This window comes from Acomys russatus, chromosome 10 (assembly GCF_903995435.1).
Source record: "Acomys russatus chromosome 10, mAcoRus1.1, whole genome shotgun sequence".
Taxonomy (NCBI): domain Eukaryota; kingdom Metazoa; phylum Chordata; class Mammalia; order Rodentia; family Muridae; genus Acomys; species Acomys russatus.
Window position 1 is genome coordinate 73,297,819 of NC_067146.1, and position 13,259 is coordinate 73,311,077.

At 44.9% G+C, this 13,259-nt stretch overlaps 1 protein-coding gene across 1 annotated transcript; it reads right to left on the minus strand.

The window, feature by feature from the left end:
• Positions 1–2,897: 2,897 nt before the first annotated feature.
• On the minus strand, positions 2,898–11,078 carry Ccdc126 (coiled-coil domain containing 126). The gene is made up of 2 exons (XM_051152417.1): positions 10,717–11,078; positions 2,898–4,706 (listed from the first exon to the last, which is right to left on the minus strand). The coding sequence occupies exons 1-2, from the start codon at positions 10,952–10,954 to the stop codon at positions 4,522–4,524; spliced, it is 423 nt and encodes a 140-aa protein (XP_051008374.1). The 5' UTR covers positions 10,955–11,078; the 3' UTR covers positions 2,898–4,521.
• Between the last annotated feature and the right edge of the window lie 2,181 nt (positions 11,079–13,259).

Below are 13,259 nucleotides of genomic sequence, written 5' to 3' on the forward strand. Positions count from 1 at the left end.
TAAAGTGAACCAAATGTTTCAGGTGGTTTTTCCTCCTGACCCCAAGCACCCAGAATAATGACTCATGAGACTAATTAAATATTTTTTTAAAAATCCAAAAACCATAGGCCATATCACTACGCTCTTCTCTCACTAGCTCATCACTTAATAACCCATTTATATTAATCTACATTCTATCACACGGCTGGTTACCTGTGCTCAGGTACCATGCATCCGTTCTCTTCACATCTTGCCAGCTGAATCTCTCCTGCCTGGCATTATCCCAGAATCCTTTCTGCCTGCAGGATGTCCCACCTCCTATTTCTTGCCTCAGCTATAGGCCATTAGCCTCTTAATGACAGGTGATTCTTCCATGCAGACACAAAATAAATTCTCCCAACAAAATAAAGTCCTCACACCTAAAAAGCATCAGAGAAAATGAGAGTTAATATTCTACTTCATCTCAGGCACATCAAATCCATGGAGGAAAAAAGGAGTGCTGAAAGATGGCTGGAAAGGTCCCTTAGCACCTCTGATGTGACGCATGAAGGATGTCTGCAAGGAAATTATAAGTGTCTAGTTATCGAGGGCTGAGAGTTGCAGAGGAATATAAAATCTGATACTACAGGGGCATGGCAATGTCTGGGATGCTTCGTCTAGGAGGGGAAAGCTGAATATGGAACAGGAAGAAGGTAGAAGTGGTGAGAGGAAGTCAACAAGAATCACGTGAGACATGCAGCCTGGACAAGTTAGGGTTTTGATATTCTAAATTTTAATTCAGTGTCGCAAGTGCCCCCATGCTGGTCTCAAATTCACTACATAGCTGAGGTTGGCCTTAAATTTATGATCCTGGTCTCTCCAGGATCTCCCTAGTGCGCTGGCTAATTTTCTGTCAGCTCGTCACAGGCTAGAGTCATCTGAAAGGAAGGTCGTGCAATTGAGAAAATGTCTCCATAAGATTGAGCTGACAGCCAGGTGTGGTGGCACACACCTGTAATCCCAGCATTAGGGAGGCAGAGGCAGGCGGATCTGAGTTCGAGGCCAGCCTGATCTACAAAGCAAGTCCAGGACAGTGAAAGCTACACAGAGTAACCCTGTCTGGGGCGGGGGGGAGAGTGGGCTGTAGGCAACCTGTAGGATATTCTTTTAATTAGGGACGGAGGAAGGCCCAGCCCATTGTGGGTAAGGTGGTCTGGTGGTCCTGGGTTCTATAAAAAAGAACTGACTGAGCAAGCCAGTAAGCAGCACCCCTCCATGGCCTCTGCATTAGCGCCTGCCTCCCCACCCCGTTGACTTCTCTCAGTGATGAACTGTCACCTGGAAGTGTAAGCTGAAATAAACCCTTTGCTGCCCAAGTTGTTTTGACCATGGTATTTCATCACAGCAGTCATAACTGGCCCCAGCTAGGACACCCAGTACTGAGAGTCCAGGCATGAGCCACCGAGCCTGGTTTATGTGTTCCTGGGGCGAAACCCAGGACTTCATGAATGCTACTAGGCAAGTGCTCTCTCAGCTGAGCTATATTCCCAGCTCATGTTAGGCCTCCAAAAGAAAAATGACAATGCTATATTTTAAGTGTAGTTCTGGTGATAAAGGGTTCACCCACCATGCGTAAAGGCTGTGGATCCATCATTAGGAAAAACAAACAAAGCCTAGACTTAAGTGTGCTTTGATCAGGGTTTCTGTTGCTGCAAAACATCATGGCCAAAAAGCAAGCTGGCGAGGAAAGAGTTTATTTGGCTTGTAGTTCCACGTTGCTGTTCATCATCTATGGAAGTCAGGACAGCAACTCAAGCAGAGCAGGAACCTAGAGGCAGGAGCTGATGCAGAGGCCACGGAGGAGGGGTGCTGCTTACTGGCTTGTTCTCCAAGGCTTGCCTAGCCTGCTTTCTTATAGAACCCAGGAGCACCAGCCCAAGGATGGCATCACCCACAATGGGCTAGGCCCTCGCCCATCAATCACTAATTAAGAAAATGCATTACCACTGGATCACGTCGAGGCAAGTTCTCAACTGAGGCTCTGTCTTCTCAGATAACTCTAGCTTGTGTCAAGCTGACCCAAGACTAGCTAGCACAGAGAATACGGACAAGGATGATTGACTGGCCGATGGACTAAATGCTAGAGACGAAACACACAGCCACACACGCAAGGTAAATTCTACTGCTGAGCTGCATTCCTTTTAGATACTAAAAGGGCAATAACAGTTCTCTCCGGTTAGAAATAGTTCATGTTTTCTTCTCATTTTGTGTGTGTGTGTGTGTGTACGTGTGTGTGTGATATTATCTACACACAAAACCCTTGCCATCCCCTATGATAACAGGTTCTTAGGAATCACCATTTATGGCTGGAATTGCAGGCATGCACCACCACACTGGTTATACTGTTTACGCAGTGCTGGGGTGAAACCAAGGGCCTCAAGTGCACTAGGCAATCACACTACCAACCAGGCACATCCCCAGCCTGTCGGGTTTGCTTATTGTTTTATATTTTTTGGTAAAAGCTATTTGGAGTTGACATAAAACCCAAACTTGTGTTAAGATTATTTGTAGTCACTAACATTAAAGGCTGTGAATCCTACTCGGTGGTAGAGCGCTGCAACGTGAGTGTGAAGCCCAGGAGTCCACTGTAAGAAGCAAACAAAGTCTTTCACCACTTACTAAATGCATGGCAACTGTTGTTTGTTTGTTTGTTTTGTTTTGTTTTTGTTTTTTGAGACAGGGTTTCTCTGTGTAGCCTTGGCTGTCCTGGACTTACTTTGTAGAACCAGGCTGGCCTTGAACTCACAGCGATCCGCCTGCCTCTGCCTCCCCAGTGCTGGGATTAAAGGCGTGCGCCACCACCAACCGGCGATTTAAAACACATGTAACAGCTGTGAATACAAGCAACACATTTTATTTCATCCCTGAAAACCCTGACAACCAGAGATGCTCAGGACTCGCAGAGCCTGAACAGGTGCTGCAGCGTCTACCTGGCAAGGCGACATTATTTCTTCACATAAAGGTACAGGGAAGAGACTGCAGAAAAGCTATCTTTCTTGGAACAATATATTCTTATACTTATTTTAACAAAACATTATAATCACTGCTACTGCTTGTGGTACCATTATAATAATGAACAATACTGAAAACTAAATTCAATTTAGTCTAAATCTACAGGCTGGCTGCATTTGCAGTTATTATATAGAATAAATACTATGAAATGCAGAATGCTATATAACAACTGGATTTGCTACAAAGGATATTTAAATAAAGACATGTTTTTGTTTTACACTAGAATTATCCAAGTTAAAATTTCTTGTGCTGTATACAGTAGCTGTTTCCCTAAGAAGATACTCAATCTTCATAATTTATATTTTAATGTTCTTAATTTTATAAAGTGGTCATTATATAAGATGAATAGCTAACCTGCCATCTCCTAACGTAAGGCACTCTTACTAGCATCAACTAACAGTCACATTTTCCAAGCAGTTCTATCTATGCAGCACAAATACATTTACTATCTAATATACATCTGCTAGAGTCCTCGGGGCCTTTCCCTCACCACTAATACAACCAAAGCAACATTTACCAAAACATGGAAATGAAGGACTTCCCTAATAGTAGAAACAGTCAATGGGCTAAACATTTTCTCTTTCCCATGTTTTAGATAGGGTCTGCTCTGTTGCCCAGGCTGACGCTGAACTTGCAGTTCTCCTGTCTCAGCCTCCTGAGTATCCATGGCTATAGACATATGACACTGGGATTTACTTTCAAATCAACGATCATGATTGTGAAAAATCACGCATATTTTATTTTTCATTTCATCATAAAAATATGTCTGCAGAAGCATTAGTCTGCAGAATATATATAAGAAATTTTACAGTATGAGATTAGAGGTTTCTCTCATTTCTATTAAATTGTCCCCAATGGTTAGGCTCTGGACAGTGGCTGCTACCCATTTCAAAATTATATTCTTACAAATGCTATTTTTAAAAATATACAGTTAACCTTCAGTTATTTTGAAGGGTAGTGCAAATGGAAACATTCTTTGGGTCTACTTCAAAACATGCTTTTCAATGGGATGCTTCCTTTCTCCTGCTCATGATCCGAGTAACAAAATACAGTCCTAGAAGTAAGCATGTTTTCTACTCACAGGGGCATCGCTGAGGACAGACGACACAATGATTCAGGAACATTACTGTCCATGTCTCTGAAAAACATGTTATACACTCAAATAAGTATTTAAAGGACTCCACGTCTTTCTAGTGCTTTGCTCCTTTTTGATCCCTGTGCAAAGATGGCCGCCCTGCTTACCAAGTCACCTGTTACCAAAGTCCTGCTAAGTCTACAGAACAGCTTTGAAGAGCTTTGTGTGAAAGCAAACTAATAATGCCTGCGATTTTTATATACAGAATTAGCGTCCTATGAATCCAGCAAGCTCCTTGGAAATGTGGAGAGCTCTTATTGTCAAGTATAACCCTGTGCTAGGCAGCGGTTTGAGAGGTGTCCTGCGGTGGATGTCATCCACAGTGGTGTAGCCGCGCATGGTGGTGGCCGTCACTGCTATCTGACGCTGCCCGACACACTCGTCCTTTTGTTGGTGGTTACGGGCACCAAATTCCCGCTGGTGCCATTGGTGGTGTTGGTTGCTGAGCCATTCACAACAATGTAGTCAACCTTGTTCTCCAGCTTCACCAAGCGCTGCAAAATGTCGTCCAGGAGGACTGCAATTGTCCTCTTCAGATCCGCTGAGGGGGGAAATCGGAATAAATCATATTAAATAGCAATAATGCACTTAATAATTATGCCTTTACAGTTTAAGGGAAAGAGGTAAATAACTTATCAGGACATCTGAAAGCAAATGTGCTACAGAGAAGACACTTGGACCCCTGACAGGGAAAGCCTAATCCCATTCTTCCATAGCACCACACTCAAAGCAAGAGTTATAAACACACACACACACACACACACACACACACACACACACACACACACACACACACAGCAACTCCCCACTTCCCAGAGCAGTGCATCAGATTTAAAAGTCCTCTTCAGAGCATCAGTCCCTCTGTAAGGAAGACATTTAGACTATTTCTTACTTTAAAAAGCACAGCTGGGGGGGAAAAAAAAAGCACGTTTGGGAGTTCAATTCCCAGCAACCACCTGGTGGCTCACAACCATCTACAATTTGAACTGATGCCCTCTTCTGGCCTGCAGGTGTTCATGCAGGCAGAGCACTGTATACATAGTAAGAAATAAATAAATCTTTAGTAGGGCAGTGGTGGTGCACACCTTTAATCTCAGCACTCAGGAGGCTGAGGCAGGCAGATCCCTGTGAATTCAAGGCCAGCCTGGTCTACAAAGTGACTCCAGAACAGCCAAGGATACACAGAGAAACCCTGTCTCAAAAAACCAAACAAACAAAAAAGAAGCACAGGTGGTTTATGTGTGCGGGTCCTGTATCTGCATGCACGTCTGTGCACCACAGCTGTGCCTGGTGCCCAGAGGCCCGAAGAGGTTGCTCAGAGTCCATGGACCGGATTAGAGTTGTGAGCTCCCATGACAGTGCTCCTGGGTCCTCTGGAAGAGAAGCCAGTGAGTCAGCCCTTGGGACCCTACACAGAGTTTCTTGAGTAGCCTACAAGGAGGCCTGGCCCTGGCAGATGAAAAACCAGGAGAGGCAGGTAAAGAGAGCTCTGTAAACAATTCAACCAAACACAAGCGAGACACCTGAGCCTCCCAGACTAGAGCCGGGGCCCTGGGCGACCTGTCAGGCTCTAGGTGGCTCCAGGCTAATGCAGCAATCTTTGGTTCCATGGTGAGGACAAATGCAGGGGCACTCTTTTTTTTTTTTTTTTTTTTTTTTTTTTTTTTTTTTTTTTTTGGTTTTTCGAGACAGGGTTTCTCTGTGTAGCCTTGGCCATCCTGGACTCACTTTGTAGACCAGGCTGACCTTGAACTCACAGCAATCCACCTGCCTCTGCCTCCCAAGTGCTGGGATTAAAGGCGTGCGCCACCACACCCGGCTTGCAGGGGCACTCTTGTTTGTGTGCAGACACTACCACCTGGCCGGCACTAACCACGAAGCTTTGCCTGCCATCTTCTCCAGTCAAACGTACACACCGATCCCAAGATGGACACAACACCCTCACCTGGGTGCCAGAGAGACATCCAACATTGAGATCATGAGGACTGCATGCCCGCCCACTGTCCCACCATTACACACACACACACACACACACACACACACACGCATGCACACACGCACACATGCATGCATACACGCACGCATGCGCATCAACAAAAGATGGAGAACTCCAAACTGCTCAGAGCAATTTAGATCAGCAGGGTCCCCCCGCATTGCGTGCCGAGCCTGACTTAAACTGCTGTCCATCCACCCAGACTCTGTCCGGTACCTTTTCTGAATGGTGCGGTCCTATGGCCCTGGCCTCGGCCTCTTAGCTCCTTCTCCAGCTCCTCCCACCAAGACGCTCAGACCCCTGCCTCACCTTCAGGGACCGCTTGCTTCTATTTGCTCTTCCTCAGTCTTACTGGGGCCTCTCTGTGTCATCAACCTTTTGTAGCTGTTCTGAAACCTACACCCAAATGTGAAGGGACTCATGTGATTTGGTGGAGTGGGGAGGGGGTGAGTGTGCAGAGATAGCTCTGTGGATTAAAAATATATATATTACTGTAAAAGCCTGATAACACACTGGGCATAGTGGCACACGCCTGTAATCCCAGCACTCAGGAGGCAGAGGCAGGCGGATCTCTGTGAGTTCCAGGCCAGCCTGGTCTACAAAGTGAGTCTAGGACAGCCAGGGCTACACAGAGAAACCCTGTCTCAAGAAACCAGAAAAGAAAAGAAAAAAGGCTGATAACATGAGTTCAATCTCCTAAACACTGTCTCTGACTTGCACACTTGCACACATTCACACATGTGCACACATGCCCAAATACAGTGATACAAACAAGCATATAACATACATATGCACACAATAATAAACCACCTTTTCCCTGAAATATGTGATCTGAGAGGTATTTGTTATTAAGATTGAAATAAAAGATCGCATGGCCTCACTGTCAGGACAACAGGAACCATCTGGAAAACTGCAGTCAATGAAACCAACAAAAGTTGCCAATTTACTATTACAATGAACTCTGACCTTGTGACAAGGCACACTGCTGCTGACACTGCACACTCAGGAGACCTGGCCAGGGCGGTAGCATGCCACCTAGTTCTACTTTGAATTTCTTCCAGAAAAATGACAGAGACTTTATTTCTTAGCCTCTGTGGAAGGTTGAGGGGCTTAAGTAAACTTTTCCCAGCTAGAAAAAAGCAAATACAAAACAAAACAAAACCTAAACAAAAACGATTGTTCTTTGGTGAGAACCATGCAGCTGAAACACTCATGCACATGAAATAAAATAAATAAATCTTTTTTAAAAAATGACCAAGGACAGCTGGGCGATGGTGGCATACACCTTTAATCCCGGCACTCAGGAGGCAGAGGCAGGTGGATCGCTGTGAGTTCGGGGCCAGCCTGGTCTACAAAGCAAGTCCAGGACAGCCAAGGCTACACACAGAGAAACCCTGTCTCACTCCCCCCACCCCACCCAAAAAAAGGCCAAGGACTTGGACAGACATTTCTCCAAAGAAGATATGAGAATGGCCAACAAGCACAGAAGAAAGTGCCCAACACTACTACCCACTGGGGAAACGCAAGACAGCCACAACCAAAGCAGGGGTATTTGCCAAGATGAGGAAGGACTGAAGACTCATACATTCCCAGCAGGAATTAAATGGTATAACAGCTGTGGAAAGAGTTTGGCAATTCCAAAAATAAATAAATAAATAAAAGTTACATAACTCAAGAATTAAAGGCCTCAAAGAAATACTAAGTACCAATGTTCATTGCAGCTTTACTCACAAGAGACAAAACATGGGAACAAGTCAAATACCTATCAGTAGATAACAGAGAAACAAAATGTGTTTCATGCACATGGTAGAATATTATTCAGCCATGAAAAGGAGTGTTCTGAGTCATAACTCAACATAAATATATTGTAACCTTAGACATATTATGCCAAGTAAGATAAGCCATATACAAAAAGCCAAACACTATACACCCCGTTTTCATAAAATATCTAAAACAGGCAAATTCACACAGACAGAAAATAAAGTAGAGGTTACCAAGGGATGGGCAAAAAATAAAAATTCACATGTGTTCGGGTCCATTCAAGGATATCAAAGAATTTGCTGCTCAGCCGTTTCTAGGTTGGAATAATGTAAGTTTTGGAAGTGTGTGAGGACTATGCAATGTGGTGGCTTCCATGACAAACGTCCCTCAAAGGCTCCTGTGTCACTGTCTGTCAGAGTATCCTGTTACAGCAACGGAACAGTATCTGATACATACGACTCCATGAATGTAATTAAAACCAGGGACTTGTACGTACTTAAAAATAATTAAACGGCAAGCTCATAATTTTATGTAAAATGTTAACATTTTCAGAAAGAAGTGGTAGGGAACGATGGGCAATCAAAACAATGCTGACCCAAAGATGGCTCCGTGGTTAAGAAAGCTGCTTTCTCTTCCAGAGGACCTGAGTTCGGCTCCCAGCACTCAGCCAGGTGACTCACAGCAACCTACAACCCCAACAAACCCTTTCCTCCCCAACTTGCTTTTGATCACGATGGTTTTTTTGCAGCAATAGAAACCCTAAGACACTGAGGTATAAAACAAAGCCTTGTCTCAAAGACCAAACGGGGGACGGGGGTGGGGCGTGCTGAGGGGACAGAGATAGATGCCCCATTCGGGGCTGAGCAATTAATTCAACAGCCTCTTCGTCTCAGCCTTCACTTATTTCTGAGGCGGAGTCTCCCACTGACCCTAGCTAGAACTTGCCAGTCCAGTTAGACTGACTGGCCAGGCCCCACGGGTCCTCTTGTCTCCAGCTTCCTCATGCTGGGATTATAGGGGTGCTCCACCATGCCTGGCCTCTTCTTTTTAATGTGGGAACCATAAGCGTCTACATCTCCTCCTCCAAGGCTCATAAAATACTGCAGAAGAAACGGCAGCAACCTGGGAATGACAGCTAGCTACTGTTCTCTTGAACTCCTGGCAGTTAGGATCCCTGTTGTGAATGAGGCCTTTCCTCAAGAGGTTCTAGAAATAGCTCTGCTGAAAGAAGAAAGGTGACTTGAACAAAAAGAAACAGCCACTGTGAACCAACAAACTTAACCACAGATGCCCAATCTCTGTACACCCAGGAGGCAGGAAAATGCTGAGTTCAAGGTCAGCCTAATTTGCAAAGCAAGAACCTGTCTCAAGAACAAAGAAGCCGAGTTGGGCACATAGCTCAGGTCATGAGGTGTTCACCTAGTAATGCACAAACCCCAAGTCTGACAACACATAAACCCTGAGTTGTGGCACTAGCCTGTAATCCAGTACCAGGGGGATAGGGGAAGGAAGATCGGACGTTCAAGGCCAGCCAGGGACTCTGCCTCAAAATAAATAGTTAACTACAACAGGCTAGAGTTGTGACTTGGTTTGGCGTGTGTGGTGGTTTGAATAGGAGTAGACTGTTATGAATAAATGTTCGACCCATAGGGAGTGGCACTTTTGGGAGGTGTGGCCTTGCTGGAGTGGGTGTGGCCTTGCTGGAGTGGGTGTGGCCTTGCTGGAGGAAGTGTTTCACCGGAGGTGGGGCTTTGAGGTCTTCTCAGTTCAGGTTTGGCCAGTGTGCTTCAGTCTCCTGCGGCTGCCTGCAGACCCAGATGTAGAACTCTCAGCTTCTTCTCCAGTGCCACGTCTGCCTGCGTGCCACCATGCTTCCCGCCACAGTAATGGACTAAACCTCTGAACTGTAAGCCAATTAAATGTTTTCCTTCATAAGAGCTGCCTTGGTCATGGTGTCTCTGCACAGCAATGGAACCCTAACTAAGACGGGGCACTAGCCTAGCATGATGTGAAGGCCCCGGGTTCGAGTCCCAGCGCTGACAGAACATTCAGACTCCCGATTCTTCCTGTCTCAGCCTCTGAGTTCTGGGATTACAGGGGTGCCCCACCATTCCTAGCTCCCCATCTCACCTGGAAGAAAGAGAAAAGCGGGCACACATAGCCAGGTGGTGGTGGTGCACGCCTTTAATCTCATCACTTGGGAGGCAGAAGCAGGTGGATCTCTATGAGTTTGAGGCCAGCCTGGTCTACAGGGTAAGTTCCAGGATAGCCAAGGCTACATAGAGAGTCCCTGTCTCAAAAAACAAAACAGAAAAACAAAAACAAAAAACCTGAAAGAAGAACCTAAGATATGAAAGAAAGACTTGCAATAAGCAATGCCAGAACTAGAAGTAAACCCTGTTTCTTGGGTCTTACTAGACTTTGTCCATTTAATGTTTTATATTGAGAAAAAAAAAATTAAGCAAATTTAAATATATACAAACATATATACAACAATCACACTGTGTTGCATACTCATTTTCAAATGCACATAATATACTTTATTCATTCATATTTTTAAAAGATGAATATAGTAGTAAAATGCCACAATTTCTATAATGTATTTAAATATAATAACTGCCATAGTAGAACTATTAATAACTTAAATCTGGGTAAGGAATACATGAGCACTATATTTCTACTTTCCGTTTGAAAATATACACCTGTATTATTGTTTAAAATCAGTTTATGTAGAGCACTCACGGATGCTGAGCTCAGCTCCCAAAACTGTATTTGCACAGCATGGGCTGGTTCTTACCGTAGCCTGCCATGGACGCGCCGCCGTCGGCGTCCGCCGCGCTCTTGCCCTCCTCCGCCAGGGCTTTCACGTATCTTTTGCTTAAATCTAGGATCTGCTCACGGAGCTTGACGCTGCTCTGATGCCGCGGCTGCTGGAACGTGTAATGCAGTAACATCAGGCCCCAGATCAGTCCAAAAACCAGCAACAGGAAACTCAGTTTCTGGGACATATTTTTCCTTGAGATTGTAAAGAACATTTCTGATGAAGCAAACGGGCTTGACAGAGAAGCAGTAACTGGAAACGAGACACGGAAGAGTGAAGGCTTTGGCGCGGGAAGAGGAGGCGCTGTCTAGAGGCGGCCGTCCACCTTCGGCAGGGCGGCCTGCGCTCTCACATGTCTGTAAAAGAAGAACAGAGGGGTCAGTGTCGCACGCATCAGCACCAGGACAGACAGGAGCACTCCAGGGTTCTGATCTGCTCCTATGTCACCTTCCCTAGCAACTTTCTCTGCCCCAGAACAGGCCTCCTGATCACCTACCAGTTCCGTTTCATACATTTTCAAAGCTAAACTAGAAATAAATATAAATGTGTTAAGAATATTTGAAAAAAAAAAAATGTGCCGCCACGGTCATAAAACTTTGAATGAATTCTCATCTGTCACAACTGATCTGTTTCATAGACAATACAAGATTTCTAAGTTCAGTCTGCTCAAACATGGCCAAACACAAAGTAAACAGAGCCAGGAATGCCAAAATAGAAGTTAGAAATGATGACGAGCAAATACAGAAAATCAAAATGCCTACGTAGCAAGAGTCCCCATGATAAAAGGGGTGCTGACACTGGGGTGTGCCACTAGCAGCTGTCACTGACAAGGGTGCATTAACCCTATGAAGCATCCGACCTAAAATGGAACGTAATCACGCAAAAGGTTAAAACCGTGAAATCCGGAAATAACTAGAACATAAGATAATGTTTATAAACCATCAAAGTGCCCAGGAGACAGAGCTCTGCTTTCATTACCCAGAAGGAAAAATAATGATCGAAGTAAAAATCTATAGAGCATTTCCCGTGACTACCTCATAGCTTGCTAAAAATAGTCTCTAGGAATGCTTTAGTTTCTGCAATGTGAGCAGAGAGACATGCCAATAACTGTATCTGCTAGGGAGTAACAAAACTAAGTTAACCTACTTTGAAACCGGGACCAAAGAGGAACATAGTACAGTCCTGTAAAGGTGACAAGCCAGGTGCAGTGGCACACATAGGCAACGCCAGCACATGGGAGGAAAAGACAGAACGTGCCAAGCTCCAGGCCAGCCTAGATTGCTGGAGTGTCAAGTCAGTTTAGTTACACAGCAAGACAGACAAACAGACAGGCAGACAGGCAGACGACAGACAGACCAACCCCAAGCCTACGGAGCACTAAATAGCTTTCATTCAGCACATACTGAGTTAGGCACGAGAGAGACTACAGTTGTTCAACCTAGAAATTTGCTTTCTAGCAGAGAGGCTTTCAATTTTCTGTTTTATTTAAGGCAAGCTCTGGAGACCCGGGTGTGGTGGTGCACGCCTTTAATCCCAACACTGGAGAAGCAGAGGCAGGTTTGATTTCTGTGAGTTCAAGACCAACTTGATCTACAAAGTAAGTCTAGGACTGCCAGGGCTGTTATACAGAGAAACCCTGTCTTGAAAAATCTTAAAAAATAAAAACAATAAACAAGCTGTTGCTACGTATCCTGGATGGCCTGGGACTCACTGTGTGTGTGTGTGTGTGTGTCTGATATATATATCTCAGGCTGGCCTCAAACTCACACAGATCCACCCGCCTGGCATACTTCTATTGGTGTAGACTAGCTGGTCTGTGACTTCACATACGAGCTGCAGATTATACTGTGTTCCACCACCTTGTGAGAAGAGCACCTGGACTCTCCCAAATTGGTCAGTTAGTTCAAAAGTTGGCATGACGGCAAAGCCACAAAAGTGACATCACTGGAGAACTGAGAACACAGCCAGCTAGGTATTTTTGGCAGTGGTCTGGTAAGCCATAGGGGTGAGCTCTGGGCAGGAAAGGCACAGTGTCACACTAGAAACCTATCTCTTTAGCATGTCTTCCTAGGGTAGTTCCCTGACCACGCCCACCTGGACTGTTAGGTCTCTACTCAGGCCAGAGAGTGTATTTTCTTGATCAGGAGGGGTTTTTTTTTTTTTGTTTTGTTTTTTTGGCTGTTGTTGTGTTTTTGTTTTTTGTTTTTTCTACTCTGACAATGCTCAGTCTTCAACAGAATACAACGCCCCCTTTAGGGAGTCATGGGCTTGGACACTGACAACCATGACAAGGAATCTATGTCTGCAATTGGGTGGTATTTGTTACATGATTTCTCACAGTAATAAGATGACATTTATTATGAAAAGGGTTTGCCAATGTGTCAGTCAGACACACACAACAGCGGCTGTATTCAGCCATAAAGGAAAGCAAACTTATAGGAAAATGGATGGAACTGGAAATCAGCACTAAGTTGAACAGGCCAGTGTCAAAAGGTGTCACGTTCTCTCTCTTAGGTGCT

What these genes read in the sequence shown, in the direction of transcription:
- Ccdc126 (XM_051152417.1), bottom strand. Translation starts at nt 10,954, where the DNA reads ATGTTCTTTACAATCTCAAGGAAAAATATGTCCCAGAAACTGAGTTTC. An exon ending in CGCGTCCATGGCAGGCTACG is followed by an intron (nt 4,707 to 10,716) that starts GTAAGAACCAGC and finishes TTCCCCCCTCAG; the next exon opens with CGGATCTGAAGAGGACAATT.